Source organism: Panicum virgatum, chromosome 1N (genome assembly GCF_016808335.1).
Source record: "Panicum virgatum strain AP13 chromosome 1N, P.virgatum_v5, whole genome shotgun sequence".
Lineage (NCBI taxonomy): Eukaryota > Viridiplantae > Streptophyta > Magnoliopsida > Poales > Poaceae > Panicum > Panicum virgatum.
In genome coordinates this window covers 7,189,249-7,205,844 of record NC_053145.1, presented here as the reverse complement: position 1 = coordinate 7,205,844, position 16,596 = coordinate 7,189,249, and the positions used below count along the sequence as shown (strand labels likewise).

Below are 16,596 nucleotides of genomic sequence, written 5' to 3'. Positions count from 1 at the left end.
CCTTTATATGAACTAGTGGATATACACGTGCCTGTGGCACGTGTTTAAAGAACAATTATATTTAAAAATATTACATGTAGAAATTGATATAACAAAATAAATTCTGGTAAAACAACTAATTTTTCTTTATTAAAAACATAGCGACGGCATAATCTTATATATACGACTACTACAATGCCCAACAACACCAAGTCTGTGAGGTCATAATTGCCAAGTCTGTTACCTGCAGGAACAATATATATGTTTAGAAGAGAATGAAAGCACATGACTATATGATTCTATAAATGAATATTACTACATCCGACGGTTATATAAAAGTTGTTGCATAAACACACCTCACGGTTCCAAGACATCTCTATATACAATATTCTTCGTACTCTTCCCAGTAGGATCGATGTTCATGTTTCTCTTTGCAAGAACCCACGTACTCTCACGAGATACACCTCTTGACGGCGTCACATACAACTGTCCATGTGAAAACACAAGCTCGAGGAGGTAGATACCAACATTAGGTATGGTTTGATCCTGGCCTTGTTAATTGTCATCGCAAAACTCAACCGGATGGGGCCAAGTCTGTTACCTGCAGGAACAATATATGTTTAGTCTGTGAGGTCATAATTGCCAAGTCTGTTCCCTGCAGGAACAATATATATTTAGAAGAATGAAAGCACATGACTATATGATTCTATAAATGAATATTACTACACCTCCGACGGTATATAAAAGTTTGTTGCATAACACACCTCACGGTTCCAAAGACATCTCTATATACATATTCTTCGTACTCTTCCCAGTAGGATCGATGTTCATGTTTCTCTTTGCAAGAACCCACGTACTCTCACGAGATACACCTCTTGACGGCGTCACATACAACTGTCCATGTGAAAACACAAGCTCGGGGAGGTAGATACCAACATTAGGTATGGTTTGATCCTGCGCCTTGTTAATTGTCATCGCAAAACTCAACCGGATGGGAAATTGCTTCCTCTTAAAGTTGAACGGAAGTGTCAGACCATACCTAATGTTGGTATCTACCTCTTAAACATCCGGTTGAGTTTTGCGATGACAATTAACAAGGCCTAGGGTCAGACCATACCTAATGTTGGTATCTACCTCCCCGAGTTATATAAATAATTTTGATTCAAATCATGATTATACCATGGTCGCCAGCAGCAACATTTCTTCCTTCAACTAATGATGTTTCTGTTGACCCCCGCTCTTGGCCTCTTATGCCTGAGATCATTCTCATGGTTGATTACATTTGTCACATCTCCAAGTCAAACTTGATGAGCCATTAGGATCAAAGGTTTCTAGCTCTGAAAAAATATGAATATTGATTATCATAAGCCATGGGACCTCACTGAAATAGTGAACTACAAATAATTGTTCAAAAGATATCTTTTGCAGGATAAAAGCTAATTACATAGCAGATGTCCTATGCAATGATTAGCCTTATTTCTTAGATACTGAGTTATACACAAACATGTCTATAATAAATATCAACTCATTTTTTGTTAGATAAAATTAGGGATTAATCTCACTTATTTAGCAATAAGACAAATGCGCTAAGATATAGATGATGTCGTGCAACCTATATTTTAGATGAATTCATTTTACAATTGCATTGCATAAGCTCATAAAAGAATTATAGAGTCATGGATCAATTATGGGAGTCAGAGAAGAAACATGCAAGAAAAAAGATAATAATGTACTACTAAAAGTAATTGCGCGCACACCTTGGCACTCCTAATGCTAACGCAAGAAGAATATATGTAACTACTACTACTGCAGTAACAACATGTGACAAGGAATTCAAGCAAGCCAATACCCTAGTTACCACTGAGGCAATGATGACGATGCCCTTCTCCAGGTAAAGGGTGAGGTGGCTGTTGAGGTTGAAGCTGCCGGTGAGCCAGCGGCCCTTGGGCACGTACAGCTGCACGCCTCCCAGACGGTGCCGAACTCGGTGGGCGGTGATGGTGATCGTGCCGTCGAGCGCCCTGCCGGCGTGAGGCTGTGGCGCAATTGCTTGGCGTGGTCGCCGATCCGGCGACTCGGCACTGCGACCTTTTAAACGGCGGCGATGGTGATCCTGCCGCCGGGCGCACTGCCGGCGTGAGGGTGTGGCGTAATTTCTTGGCGTGGTAGCCGATCGAGGCGGAGGTCGTGGCGCGCGACGAGGACGCCCTCCGAGGCAACGCAGCTGATGTCGGGCTGGCTGCCACGTAGTGCTCGAGAGCGTCGTTGATGTCGCAGTGATGCTACTCGCTGTTTTGGTCGAAGCAAGCAGGCCCTAGCAATCCATTGCCTCTCGTAGTCCTAGATCAAGCAGCGCATGGGATTGGGATTGGGACTAATCACCGTGCACGCAAGAGAGAGATTTGCAGATTCTCTATGTGCAAATTTGAAAACAATGATCACCGTGCATGGAAATATTTGTATCAGGGAAGGACATGCATGAATAAAGGCTGCGTATGCTAACTGTTGATAGTAGCTAATTGGCTTTCCATATGAGATCCATAGGTGGGTACGGTGGGTGCATAGGAGAGCTATGGTGAGAAAAGTTGGAGTTTTTGAGTGGAAACATTTTAGAAATAGTTGTTTTCATTTATCCACCATCTATCCACCATCTTGGGACCTGCGGTGTGGGGCCATCTGTGAGGGGTAAGGGTGGTCCACTTTGGGTGAGAATTGTTTTCAATTGTTTCAACTTTTATAGTATAGATGAAAAAAATGTTGCAACATTTGTTTACGGCAAGAAGCAGAATCAAGTTGTGCTATTTAGAGCTGTAATAACATGACTTAGAGCTTGCTTATTTGTGCGAACAGACCTCTAGCTAAATTGGATGGGTTTCTCTAGTAGCACTTCTAAGATCTGACTTCCTCGGCGGAGCGAATTTCAGGCTGGTGTTAAAAAAAAGTCTTATGTTCAACCCTGAACTATCACGATCGTCCGATTTTCAACCCTAAACTCCAAAACCAGACAGCTTGCGCCCTCTAACTATCGAAACCGTGCAAAATACCCCCCTAAACCAAATCCACCCCGGTTTTCAGCCACGTTACCCGTCCACGTGGCGCCAATGGCCACGTCAGCTACCCTCTCCCCTCTCTTTCTCTTACAGACAGGTGGGCCACCACCACTCCTCTCTCTTCTGTCTTCCTCCTCGCACCCCCTTCTCTCTCGGCGCACGCCCTCGCCGGCGCCGCTCCTTGCACCCCCGTCGCCGGCACCAGGCGCCGCCCTCACTCTCCTCTCCTCCCTGCGGGGCCATGGCGGGCCCTCACTCTCCTCTCCTCCCCGCACGGGCGGCGGAGCCGGCTCGCGTGCCTGCCGCGGGCCACGGCGAAGCTGGCTCGCTGGCACGCGTGCCGGCGGCGGCGCCAGGCGTGGCGGAGCTGGCTCGCCGACACGCGTGCTGGCGGCGGCCGGGCGCGGCGGCCAGATCCGGCCCACCGCCGCCTCCTTGCCACGCAGAGGGGCACGCAGAGCTCCGCCATGGCGGGGATGGAGGCGCGCGGCGGAGGACCATGGCGGGCCCGGCGGCGGCAGTCCCATGGGGGCCTCGGCGGGCCGCAAGCTCGAGCGCCATGGCGAGGCGGAGACGCGCGGCGGCGGCCATGGCGGGGGCGGATGCACATGGCGGAGGACCAAGGCGGGCCGCAAGCTCGAGCGCCATGGCGAGGCGGAGATGTGTGGCAGTGGCCATGGCAGGGGCGGAGGCGCGCGGCGAGGGACCATGGTGGGCCCGGTGGCGGTAGTCCCATGGGGGCCTCGGCGAGCCGCAAGCTCGAGCTCGGCTCTGGTGCGGCGGCTCGCACCTCCATCCTTCCTCCCCTCCCGCGGCTCGCGCGCGGCGGCGGGCTCGAGCTCTCGCGCTCGCCGGCGTGGCGGCGGAGCTCGAGCTCGCGGAGGTCATGGCAGAGCAGGTGACGGCAACGAGCAGTGAGAGGAGAGGTGGTGACCCACTTGTCTGTGAGAGAAAGAGAGGGGAGAGGGTAGCTGACGTGGCCATTGGCGCCTCGTGGACGGGTGACGTGGCTGAAAACCGGGGTGGATTTGGTTTGGGGGGGTATTTTGCACGGTTTCAATAGTTGGAGGGTGCAGGATGTGTGGTTTTGGAGTTCAGGGTTGAAAATTAGACGATCGTGATGGTTCAATGTTGAAAATAGGACTTTTCCCTTAAAAGAATCTCGTTGGCGTGGCCAGGTTTCGGGAGTTCTCTCGCCCAGAAAGCCCTCCGGTCAAGTTTTTTGAGAGCTTGATTATTTGTAGGTCATTTTATGGACAATTAGATCTCATATCAACCTGTAGAATATTATTATTTAATATGGAGCATTTTTGTTCTTGCGTGGAGTACTTTTTTTGCTTAAGCACACATCATTTTTTTCCTTCAGTAGAAACATTCACAAATATGTTTCCATGGAATGTGAATCTTTTAAGACTAGAATCTATCTACTGGATGTTTCTTGGATGGAAAGCAATACTACTACGAAACGGTTTGGGGGGGGGGGGGGGGGGGGGTGAAAGCCATTTATAGGGGCGGGTGTGGTACTCCCTGCTGCTTCTTGCAGGTAAAAATGTTGTTTGTAGGGCGGGTAATGCGTCCGCCTATGAAAATCTATTTCCAGGGGCGGACCATGGGATTTTCAGGGTAGATGATCCCATGGCCCACCCTTAGACATGCTATTTGAAGGGGCGGGGTCTGAAAATCGATTTGCTAGGGCTGGTAAGCTTATGATCTGCTCCTGAAAACATCCTGCCCACCAAAAAAATCACTAATTTAAATTTAAATTTTCTGAATCTAATTTGAATTTAAATAATTAATCAATCTATACAAGATCACACACACTCCCACAAACACAGATATATACAAATATTTAAAGTGCATGCACCAAATCTTCAATTAAGGAGATACATATTATAATTCCTCCTTGTCATGATTTTGGTTCAAGCATAATTGTAAGCATCGTGTTCAAGTTTGTTCGTACATATAGCTGCCATCTAATAAAAATAATTATGCCTTCTAATTACTAAATGTCAAACCACCTTAAGTACCATCTCCATCGCATTTTCAACTGCGGCAAAGTACAAACTCTTCGCGTCTCGCCTTGCATCATGCCAGCGGAGCTTTGTAGGGTCGCCGCGCATGCAGGAGGGGAGGAGGAGCAGTGGTGCATGGGGAGGAGCGGAGGTAGCGTGCGGGGAGGAGGACCGGTGGCGCGTGCAGGAGGGGGATGAGCAGCGGCGCGTGGAGAGGCTAAGTTCCGGTGTCCTCAAGCATTGCTTGTATAGAGAGGTATTTGTAGGGGGGCGGGTGATCCCACTCCTACAAATTGATTTCTAGGAGCGGGTGGGGTGCAACCCGCCCAAGAAAATGGATTTGTAGGGGTTGGTTGCGCGCCCTCCCGTCCCTAGAAATTAATTTGCATGGGTGGGGGCATCATCTGTCCCAACAAATAATTTTCTAATTTATTTCAAAAACTTGCTTAACTCAGAAATATAGTAAATTACATAAAAAGTGAAACTTGTACGCTAAGACTATTGTGACTAATAGAACCAAAAAAATATGATATACATATTTCAGTATATATAATAATTAAAACTGTGGAAACCACATTTATAGCTCTTCCACTCATGCCATACTTTGAGATTGCCAAGCTCTTAAACATTATATATACTGAAATGTGCTTGGTATACTTTTTCTTGTTCTATAGGTCACAATAATCTTAGGGTACAAGTTTCACTTTTTTATGTTCTTTGCTATATTTTATGGGTTAAACAAGTTTTCGGAATAAATTTGAAATTCATTCGTGGGGGGCGGATGATGTCCCTACCTGCCCTTGCAAACCAATTTCCATGGACAGATGATATCATCACCCGCTCCTGAAAATATTTTTCCAGAGATAGGTCACCTTTTACAGGAACCTGCTCAGGTTACCTTTTGACCTGCTCCTGGAATCTTGGAAAAATAAAACATTCCTACAAAATTGTTTTTAGTAATGCAAAAGACAGGTGCACATCCATATATGATGCTACATCTTGCTCTGCAGCAAATCCGTGCCACTTTGGAGATGCCACTATTCGCTTTGTTCGTTTGGCTTGTCAGCCAACCAGCCAACAATATTGTTCTCTCGTACTAAATCAGCACCAGCCACTTCCTACTAACCAGTCAGCAGTATTGTTCTCTCATAATAAATCAGCACCAGTCACCAGCAATATTGTCGTTTATGCAACAGAAGTAAGTTGACCTCGGATTTTAGATGAACATGTTGCCTGCGTGCTTCTAGAAGTTGACTCTTCTTTAATTACGAACGACGAGAAGAGAAATGGTGTCACTATGTTAACATGACGAAGTACTCTTATTTTAGGCTAATTAATTTTTTAGTGATTGGCGGCGTGTATGAAACATATGTTTGTCATAACTTTGCGATCAATTTCAAGATACGCCGGCTTAGTCTCTAGAGGTAAGGTGTATGTGTATGTGAGCATAGGGTTATACATCTATGTATGTGAGCGTTTGCGTCTGAATTGTGTTTAGAAAAACAGAGAGAGGGGTACAAATCAGATTTTGAAAAACAGGTAACACCCGATCTTTGTATGATATCCTGGATTGCTTATCAGTACTGCAAAAACAATTTGTATAGCTACGTCCAGGTTTTTCAGGGTGAGTCAAAATGTATCGGTTGCTACAAATGAAGCAGGGTTACTGTAGCTATCAACATGCTCCTACAAATATATTTTTGTGACGCTATCACCCCGCCTAGAAAAATGAGCTCTATTTTTAGGGACAGGTGATGGCACCACTCACATCTAGAAATGCACTTTTACTGGCGGGTGACAGCGTCACCCGTCCATAAAATGCATTTCTAGGTGCTGGTGATGGCAAGACCCGCTCCTACAAATATTCTCACGCAAAAGAAATTCATAATTTTTTTTCATATGATCTCGGATGACAACAAATTTTATACCAAAATTGTAGAGATTGAAAAGATCTACAATTTTGTAGTTAACAATTTTTTCATTTAATGTCATTTATTATTCCGAAAAATTATTATAAGTTCTCTAGTTTAAAAATCTACATGTTTTGATTTTTTTTCAAACAATCTCGGATGGAGAATGTAGAGTAGTTCCATATTAAAGTTTTAGTGGTAAATTTAAAATTTTATAGTTTATGTATTATTCATTTAAGAACATTAAGTATCACAAGATCATTTACTAGTTGTGTCCTACATATGGCAATGACTGTATAGTAGTATCTTATACAACTCAAGTCATATTTTCATGTTTCCACAATCTTAATATTTATATATACTTAAATATATTTGTTATATCTTTAAGCACTAGACTACGTGCCCTCTCGCATTTCTAGATGAATTTGATTGAAGTCCTAACTAAAATTAGGTTCACGTGCTTCTCGCGGGAGTAGCATATGATTTTTTTAAAAAAAAACTTTTTGGAATTTGGATTCTCACTTCTTCCTTGTGTGCTGAAGATGTTGCTTCTTTGCTGCAACTTGTGTGCTGAAGATTGTGCCAAGGACAAATGCTCATCCATGCACGATGCTACATCCTGCCGACCTTCCCTGCAGCAAATCCGTTCCAATTTGAAGATGCTACTGTTGTCGTTTGTGTATGAGAATTAAGTTGACCTCAGATTTTAGAAGAGCACGCAGCCTACTTCTAGAAGTTGACTCTTCTGTTCTCTTTAATCTTTATTAGCTCATCTTCGAAGGCTAGAGAAATGACATCACCATGTTAACGTAACGAAGCTACATTTGCACAGTTATCCGATTAAACAGGCAGCACCCATTGCGACGCCGTGACCTAATTTCCTCACCTAATCCCTCAGTAAGCTTTTAGGGATGACGTGCCTACAATGCAATTTTATTTAATTAATTAATTAATTTATAAAAAAACTCGTCCTGCGAGGGGTTAGCCGCCGAGTACTAGTGAAAGAAGAAGAATTAATCTATCGGCTGAAAACTAATAGCTTTTTCGACTGATGGGCAGAGTCAAATTTTGAATTTGGCAACATAGGATGCAAAACATGTATACTCTGACTCTCATGGAATTATAGGATGTTTGAGAAACCAAGAAGTCAACCAGCAGTGCTTGGATTGTGCATTCTATGCCCTAGTGCACTAGGGACCCCCTCAGAAGAAAAATGGAGTATATGTATGTAATAATGTATCATCACTTTGCAGAAAATTATTGTTCTGGCGGCCCAAATATTTTATGATTGATGTAAGTCAACATTGTTTGTGTTTTTAGTCCATCATTTCAAGGGAAAGAAACTTACTCTGTTCAAATTTCTTTTTTTTCTTTGCAGGAATTCAAATATCTGACTTAGCTAAGTATATATACTCGCATTTAGACTAATTAGTATTTTTCAGTGATTGTACGTAGAGGTGAGGTGTGCGTTTATAGGGTTTAATGTGTGTCTAAATATGTGAGCATCTGCGTCTGATTTATGTTAAAAACAAGAGGTACAAATTAGGTTTTGGAAGACTGGTAAGATCCTGCCTTCTTATGATACACCCTTACTCCTTAGTTCACAGTGTTGAACATCCCCTTCCGATAGTTCCAGTGTTGAACATCCCCTTCAGAAGAGCGTCAGCATTCCTAAACTCAGTAATGGCTGAAATAAGACTGCAAAATTTGGAGTAAAATGTATATGAGCTCCTTAGACTTTTTGGATTTTCCACCTAGGTCCATAAGCTCTCAAAGGTGAGCATTCTAAATCTTTATAAACTTTTAACATGGTTTACACTAGGTCCAATTGCAGAGCTGGACTGTACTTTTACTTGGAATGAATCACTTGAAAACTTTAAAGACCCGGATGTTTGAATTATGAGTCTAGTTGAGAATTAGGAAAAGTTTGAAGACCTCGCATGCGCTTTACTCGATCGCTCTAATTTTGATGTGTACTTTTCTTTAAATTATGTGGTTTATTATCTGGTTGTAGATGTGCCAACGATTGAGTGAGACTAATAACTAGGAGAGCAGTGGGCAGAGTCAATATATATACTCCAGCGTGGCGCGCGTGTGAAATTACCCAGCCATTGCTCGCCGGAAATAATGGGTAAGGACGGGCCGCCGGAGACGGCGGAGACAAAGGCGGCGCCGGCGCTGCGGTCGTTCGCGTCAGTGTTCATGCACGCGGACGGTGTGGACGTTGCGCTCATGGTGCTGGGCCTGGTGGGCGCCATGGGTGACGGCATGTCGACACCGGTAATGATGCTCATCGCCAGCCGCATATTCACCGACGCCGGCAGCGGCCCTGCCCAGCTCCAGCAATTTCGTTCCAGGATGAACGAGGTATACGAATCGCATCTCTGACCTCTAATCGTAGCCATTTAGCCATGTCACAACTCACATGAACACCATCATTGACCAGAACGCAAGGAATCTCCTCATCTTGGCAGCCGCCAACTGGATCTTGGCGTTCCTGGGTGAGCTCGGTTTGCAATTACGCCTGCACGCCAGTGGCGGCGCTTGTGACTGCTTCTGACGACACCCCCTGTGTGCGCGTGCAGAGGGGTATTGCTGGACGCGGACGGCGGAGCGGCAGTCGTCGCGGATGCGGGCGCGGTACCTGAGCGCGGTGCTCCGGCAGGACGTGGAGTACTTCGACCTCAAGGCCGGCTCCACGTCGGAGGTGATCACCAGCGTCTCCAGCGACAGCCTCGCCGTGCAGGACGCGCTGAGCGAGAAGGTGCCCAACTTCGTGAACAACACCACAATGTTCGTTGGCAGCTACGCCGTCGGCTTCGCGCTGCTGTGGCGGCTCACGCTGGTGGGGCTGCCGGCCTTGCTGCTGCTCGTCGTCCCCGGCTTCCTCTACGGCCGCACCCTCATCGGCCTCGCGCACCGGATCAGGGAGCAGTACATGCGCCCGGGCGCCATCGCAGAGCAGGCCTTGTCGTCGGTGCGCACCGTGTACTCGTTCGTGGCGGAGGGCAGCACCGCAGCACGGTTCTCCGCTGCACTCGAGCAGTCGGCACGGCTCGGGATCAAGCAGGGCCTCGCCAAGGGAGTCGCCTTCGGCACCGAAGGCATCTCCTTTCTGATCTTCGCCTTCAATATCTGGTACGGCACCCGCCTCATCATGTCCCACGGCTACAAGGGCGGCGCCGTCTATGCCACCTCCGCCAGCATCGTCATCGGAGGCTCGTACGTAGTTCCAGCTACCTGCAACTCCATGCTTACTTCACTGCAACATGACTAGATGCCGACGCCATTGACAAACCTTATGTGCAGAGCGCTGGGGCAGGGGCTGTCGAACATCAAGTACTTCGCGGAGGCAAGTGCGGCGGCGGAGAGGATGCTGGAGGTGATCCGGCGGGTGCCCAAGATCGACTCGGAGAGCAACGCCGGCGAGGAGCTAGCCAGGGTCGCCGGCGAGGTGGAATTCAAGGACGTGGAGTTCTGCTACCCGACGCGGCCCGAGAACCCCGTCTTCAGGACCTTCAGTCTGCGCGTGCCGGCGGGGCACACGGTGGCACTTGTTGGGAGTAGCGGGTCAGGGAAGTCGACGGCGATCGCCCTGCTGGAGCGGTTCTACGATCCATCGGCGGGGCAGGTGACCCTGGACGGCGTGGACATCCGGCGGCTGCGGCTCAAATGGCTGCGTGCGCAGATGGGGCTGGTCAGCCAGGAGCCGGCGCTGTTCGCGACGTCCATTAGGGAGAACATCTTGTTCGGCAAGGAGGACGCAACGGAGGAGGAGGTCGTCGCTGCGGCGAGGGCGGCCAACGCCCACAACTTCATCTCCCAGCTGCCGCAGGGCTACCACACGCAGGTACCGATCCTGGACAATGTGTGAAGACTTGCTGTTGTCCTGATGCTTCAACGACTGTCACTAAACACATGGCGAAGTAACAAGAAGCGAACTATAAATTTGAGAAACAGTTATATAAAACATGATTTTAAATCAAAAAGGATAAAAAGTTATTGTTTGGTTGGAATTCTAACGCTAGGTGGCTTCACAGATAACCAAACATAATTGAAAAAGGAAAAAAAGCATCAAACTCAATAATATATATGTAGATACTGTAAAAAGAGGTTTATAGAAAAGAAAAGGAAATATACCTGGTCTATCCTCATGCCCTATCTCGCCTTACCATTTATTCATCGTAACGAAGGTAGAATGATCCCTTCAAACAACATGAAACATGGAGCCAAGATGCTTATTCCTTGCGCTGTTATGGAAGTCTCTACCTGCCGTTGACACTTGACAGCTTATGTACTCAGTTTTCCAGGCAGCAAAAACCATTCCATTTCTTGTCAAGAAAACATTGATAGCTACAACATCGATGGAAGGATGCCATTAAGCAGTTTGTCCTGATAAAATTGATATTAATTTTAGCTGTAAATATGTTAATCTTGTATAAGTATCACACAAATATTCTGATATATTCTTATAAAAACATATAAACAGCTGTCACAATTGGAATGCACAAATTAACTTGCTGCCACTGCTAACTTGGGTCACTATAAATTACATATGGTTACAACTTACAACCTCAAGCGTTAGCTAGCTTTACATGATAAGTGTCTGTTTTACATCCACGAAACCAATGACCTTGAAACTAGATATCTTCTTCTAAAAAATATAAATGATACTCATACTTGGACACATAAAACGCTACTCATACTTGGACACTAACCATGTATAGAACTAAAACAGGTGGGTGAGCATGGTGTCCAAATGTCCGGAGGACAGAAGCAAAGGATTGCTATTGCTAGAGCAATCATAAAGTCACCCAAGGTCCTTCTCCTTGATGAAGCCACCAGTGCATTGGACACTAATTCAGAGCGTGTTATGCAGGAGGCGCTTGAACTGGCCTCCATTGGTCGAACTACTATTGTCATTGCCCATCGCCTATCCACCATCCAAAACGCAAATACGATTGCGGTCATGCAGTCTGGTGAGGTCAAGGAGCTGGGAACCCATGATGAGCTCATTGCCAATGAGAATGGCCTCTACTCATCTCTTGTCCACCTTCAACAGACCAAAGAGACAGTGGATTCTGAAGAGGTTGGTGGAAGAACTAGAAGTACATCTCTTATGCAGCAATCAGGCAGCCATGGTATGAGCAAGAGGATATCCACAGCAAGCAGGTCAATCATAATGCCAACGCTATCCATGGGTAATGCTGAAGGTAATGACAACAAAACTGAGCCGCTAAAGCTTCCTGTGCCATCCTTCATAAGGCTATTGATGCTTAATGCACCGGAGTGGAAGCAAGCACTTATGGGAAGCTTTAGTGCAATTGTGGTTGGAGGCATACAACCTGTGTACGCATACGCAATGGGGAGCATGGTCTCGATCTACTTCTTGACAGATCATAAAGAGATGAAGGATCAAACCAGAATCTACTCATTGTTCTTCGTTGGTCTTGCATTGGTCTCATTCCTGATCAATATTGCGCAACATTACAACTTCGGTGTCATGGGGGAATACCTCACCAAAAGGATAAGAGAACAGATGATTTCAAAAATACTCACTTTTGAGATTGGGTGGTTCGATAGTGATAAGAACTCTAGTGGTGCCATATGCTCCCAACTTGCCCAGGATGCCAACGTTGTAAGTTCAAATACTGAAACCAAGTTTATTAGAAATTAGAGAAGAATAATTCATGATCATATTTTTTTTGTAGGTGAGATCGCTCGTCGGTGATCGAATGTCCCTTGTCATCCAAACAACTTCTGCAGTACTCATTGCCTGCATCATGAGTCTCGCAGTCGCTTGGCGTTTGGCGCTTGTGATGATTGTAGTGCAACCACTTGTCATTGTTTGCTTTTATGCTCGTCGTATCTTACTAAAGAGCATGTCCAAGAAATCATTACAGGCACAATCTGAATGTAGCAAGCTAGCTGTTGAGGCAGTCGCTAATCTTCGCACAGTAACTGCTTTCTCATCCCAAGACCGCATCCTACGCCTCTTTGACCAAGCACAGGAAGGCCCTCGCAAGGAAAGTATCAGGCAGTCCTGGTTTGCTGGTCTGGGGCTCGGCACCTCCATGAGCATTTTGAGATGTATATGGGCCCTCGCCTTTTGGTATGGTGGGATACTCATGGCTCAGCATCGCCTTACTTCCAAGGCCCTATTTCAAACCTTCTTGATTTTGATAAGCACAGGACGTGTGATAGCAGATGCAGGTAGTATGACAACAGACCTTGCCAAGGGTGCTGATGCAATCACTTCACTTTTTTCAATTATTGACAGGGAGACCGAAATTGACCCTGACAACCCTGAGGGATACAAACCAGAGAATCTCGAAGGCAAGGTGGACATTACAGAAATTGATTTTGCGTATTCATCAAGGCCAGATGTGATCATCTTCAAAGGATTCTCCTTAAGCATCCAGCCAGGTAAGTCAACAGCTCTTGTTGGGCAAAGTGGGTCTGGCAAGTCAACCATCATTGGGCTTATCGAGCGGTTCTATGATCCCCTTGCTGGGACTATAGAGATCGATGGCATAGACATCAAAACATATAACCTACGAGCCCTACGAAAACACATCGGACTGGTTAGCCAAGAACCAACACTTTTTGCAGGTACCATCAGAGAGAACATTGTATATGGCACTGAAACAGCCATTGAGGAAGAAATTGTGAGTGCAGCAAGGAATGCCAATGCACATGATTTCATTACTAGCCTCAAGGATGGATACGACACATGGTGTGGTGAGAGAGGTGTTCAGTTATCAGGAGGTCAAAAGCAGCGCATTGCGATTGCTCGTGCAATCTTAAAGAACCCTGCTATCTTGCTATTGGATGAAGCAACAAGTGCATTGGATAGCCACTCCGAGATGGTGGTACAGGAGGCACTTGAAAGAATACTGGTCGGTAGGACCAGTCTAGTAGTCGCACACAGGCTTAGCACCATCCAAAACTGTGATGTGATCACTGTGCTTGAGAAAGGGATTGTTCTAGAGACAGGCACACATGCATCCCTCATGAGCAAGGGTTCTGCTGGGACATACTTTAGATTGGTTACCATGCAACAAGGACACAATCAACATATAGATTTTGCATGAATACAAATATATAGCACCACTTTCGAATCTTGCAGTTCAATTAAAGTATGATTAACCATTGTGGGTTAATTAGCAAGCAAGAATGTTCAGCAAACAAGACTTCCTGCGATAATGAATTGTCTTGATATTGTGTCTCTCATTGTTCTATGCATATATGATATATGAGTGTACCTAGCATCTCAAAAGGTGTGTGTAGTTATTATTTTCTTGATAAAATGCTGGATGCACAAAGAACAACAAATGTGAGTGAAAGTTTACCTTTGTATCTTTTATATCGGGTACTGCATCTTCGAAAATTATTTTTACCTGGCTTGGACCGCCATAGATAATTTCTGCAAGGGAGCACACCGGTGAGGTAGCACAGGCGAAGGCGAATGGGTCATATCTACTACCGCCGGGGTATGAACACGGCTCTTTGCTGAAGGTGAAGAACTCAAGGCTGCACCATATTATCATTACCTGTTAAAAACCTTCCAATGACCATCACATGGGGTACAGAAATCATAAACTAAATCCTAAGTGGATTACCTCAGGGAATTGTGTAACCAGACAACACCACAGTGTTATAAGGGGTGTTAGTGTTATAAGGGAATTGCCATATTTGGTTTGATTACAAGAAGAAGAGATGTTTATTCTGAAGCAAGATCCGAGTGCCAGGAAAAGAAAGGGCTAACAACGCACGCTAGTGCATGCATAATGGGAATATGATATATGTACAATAAAGTAGTTCAAATTATCATTCTGCGATTTTTACATTTGAAATTATAAAACCTATTGGTCGAGTATATAAGTAAAATCCTAAAACCAAGAACCTGAAGTCGCAGGTAGCATAATGGACATTGGTAAGAAAGGAAACATGGGAAAACAAGGTGTTAAGGATAAGTTACATTTCCAAGTGATAGCTTATAGTTTGAGGGCGTAAATTTTAATATGCAAGGATCTGCGTACTTTGAATGAACTATAGTTAAGCAGCTGCTGCATCGAATATGTGTCGAGTGTTGACCACTGTAGGTTCTGACTTCTGAGCAACTCTATTAGTGCATTTTAGCTGAGAGGCCCAATAAGGCATTGGCAAAGCAAACAACTCGAGTAACTTACCCAATTCCTCCCGAAAACTCTGCAGTCCCCTCCATACTCGTGAGACCAATTAGCAATTCAATGGATCAGATCCATGTTTGCAGTGATGGCCCCCAACAAAATAAAATCCACGATTGATGTTATCAAAAAAAAATCCACGACTGAGATTAGCGGATTCACTTTTTTTTTTGGTAGGAGAAGCAATTCACGATTTGGTATTTGCAGGAGTAAGATGTCCATGTGTCTAGACCAATTCACTCGAGGAAGCTTTTAGCAGAGGCGATTAGAATGTGGGAATCCTAATCACCCTCAAGCAATTCCACCGTGGGGGGAAGCCGACGTCCGGGAAGATCTACAGGAGTACGCTGGTACACTTGCTAGTGCAGTAGAGTTGGAGGCCGTACCAGCTCATCACCGTGCCGAAGAGTGAGAGGAGCCGGCGTCCCTGGTGCCGCCGGACGGGGTCCCATCCGGCGCGCGGCGTCGGCGGCGCGAAGGCAGCCGAATCGGGTGGGTGTTGCAAAAGCTTGCACCCCGATTGCGATGCCGTGTCGCTTGAAGGAGGCGGGAAGCCGCCTCAGGCACCGCAGCGCTGCCTCGCGGCGGGGACGTCGGATTCGCCCCCCGGCGACGGTGGGCCGCGGCGGCGCTGGGACGCTGAGAGGCACTGCGCGACGGCCGGTGGCAGGCGCGGCGGCGGTGTTCTCTGCCTTGGAGGGGTACGAACTCCAAATTTTGGTTTTGGGCTCCGGTGAGGGCCTAGTTTTGATTATGGGCTTCATGCGACAAGCCTGAAAAGGCCAATGGAAGTTGGGCCGATATCGTACATTTGCATTAGTGATACCCAATAATCGTTATCCTTAGTTGGCAAGAATTGTCAAGTTGCGTTCTCAAAAAAAAAAAGAATTGTCAAGTTGCAACAATTTTTTTAGAAAAGTTGCAACAATTTTTTTAAAGGAAAGTTGCAACATTTGTTTACGGCAAGAAGTAGAATCAAGCTGCGCTATTTATGTATAAAAAATCTATAAAACTGAAGAATAATAATGCGACAAGTGGCGGGGCCATATGACATATTGACATGGCATTTTTTTTTTCTGAAACAGAATGCGTCCTCTTTGACATGCCAGTTCTTCGACGCACCGATCAGATTTCGCGGCCGCCAACGTCGTCGTGCGTACACGTGCGGTGAGCAAGAGCGACTACGATACGCTGTTACACTTTCATGATCAGCACGACCAGGCCGGACGTGCTCTGCTGGCCTGGAACGATAAAAGATGGTGGTGCTCTGCTCTGCTGTTTAGTTGTTCCAACCACACACACGCCATGTCTGCTGATTGTTATATAGAACCACCCAGGCGAATCGAGAATTAGTGGTGGAGTGGTCGAGACGATCCATGACGAAGACGAACTTACGTACTGATGATCGATCAAACGTCCACGCCCGCTGACATTTTAGGAGGAATGAAGGCGTTTT

General features: G+C 46.0%; 1 protein-coding gene and 1 long non-coding RNA gene across 2 annotated transcripts; one reads left to right on the top strand and one right to left on the bottom strand.

Annotated features, from left to right (window-relative positions):
* Positions 1-9,376: 9,376 nt before the first annotated feature.
* Positions 9,377-14,143, top strand: LOC120654917 (putative multidrug resistance protein). The gene is made up of 5 exons (XM_039932599.1): positions 9,377-9,452; positions 9,537-10,173; positions 10,261-10,801; positions 11,690-12,589; positions 12,663-14,143. The coding sequence occupies exons 1-5, from the start codon at positions 9,377-9,379 to the stop codon at positions 14,043-14,045; spliced, it is 3,537 nt and encodes a 1,178-aa protein (XP_039788533.1). The 3' UTR covers positions 14,046-14,143.
* Positions 11,406-15,826, bottom strand: LOC120654918. Its single transcript, XR_005667216.1, has 2 exons — positions 15,527-15,826; positions 11,406-14,484 (listed from the first exon to the last, which is right to left on the bottom strand). It is a non-coding gene; the product is annotated as an uncharacterized LOC120654918 (long non-coding RNA).
* Between the last annotated feature and the right edge of the window lie 770 nt (positions 15,827-16,596).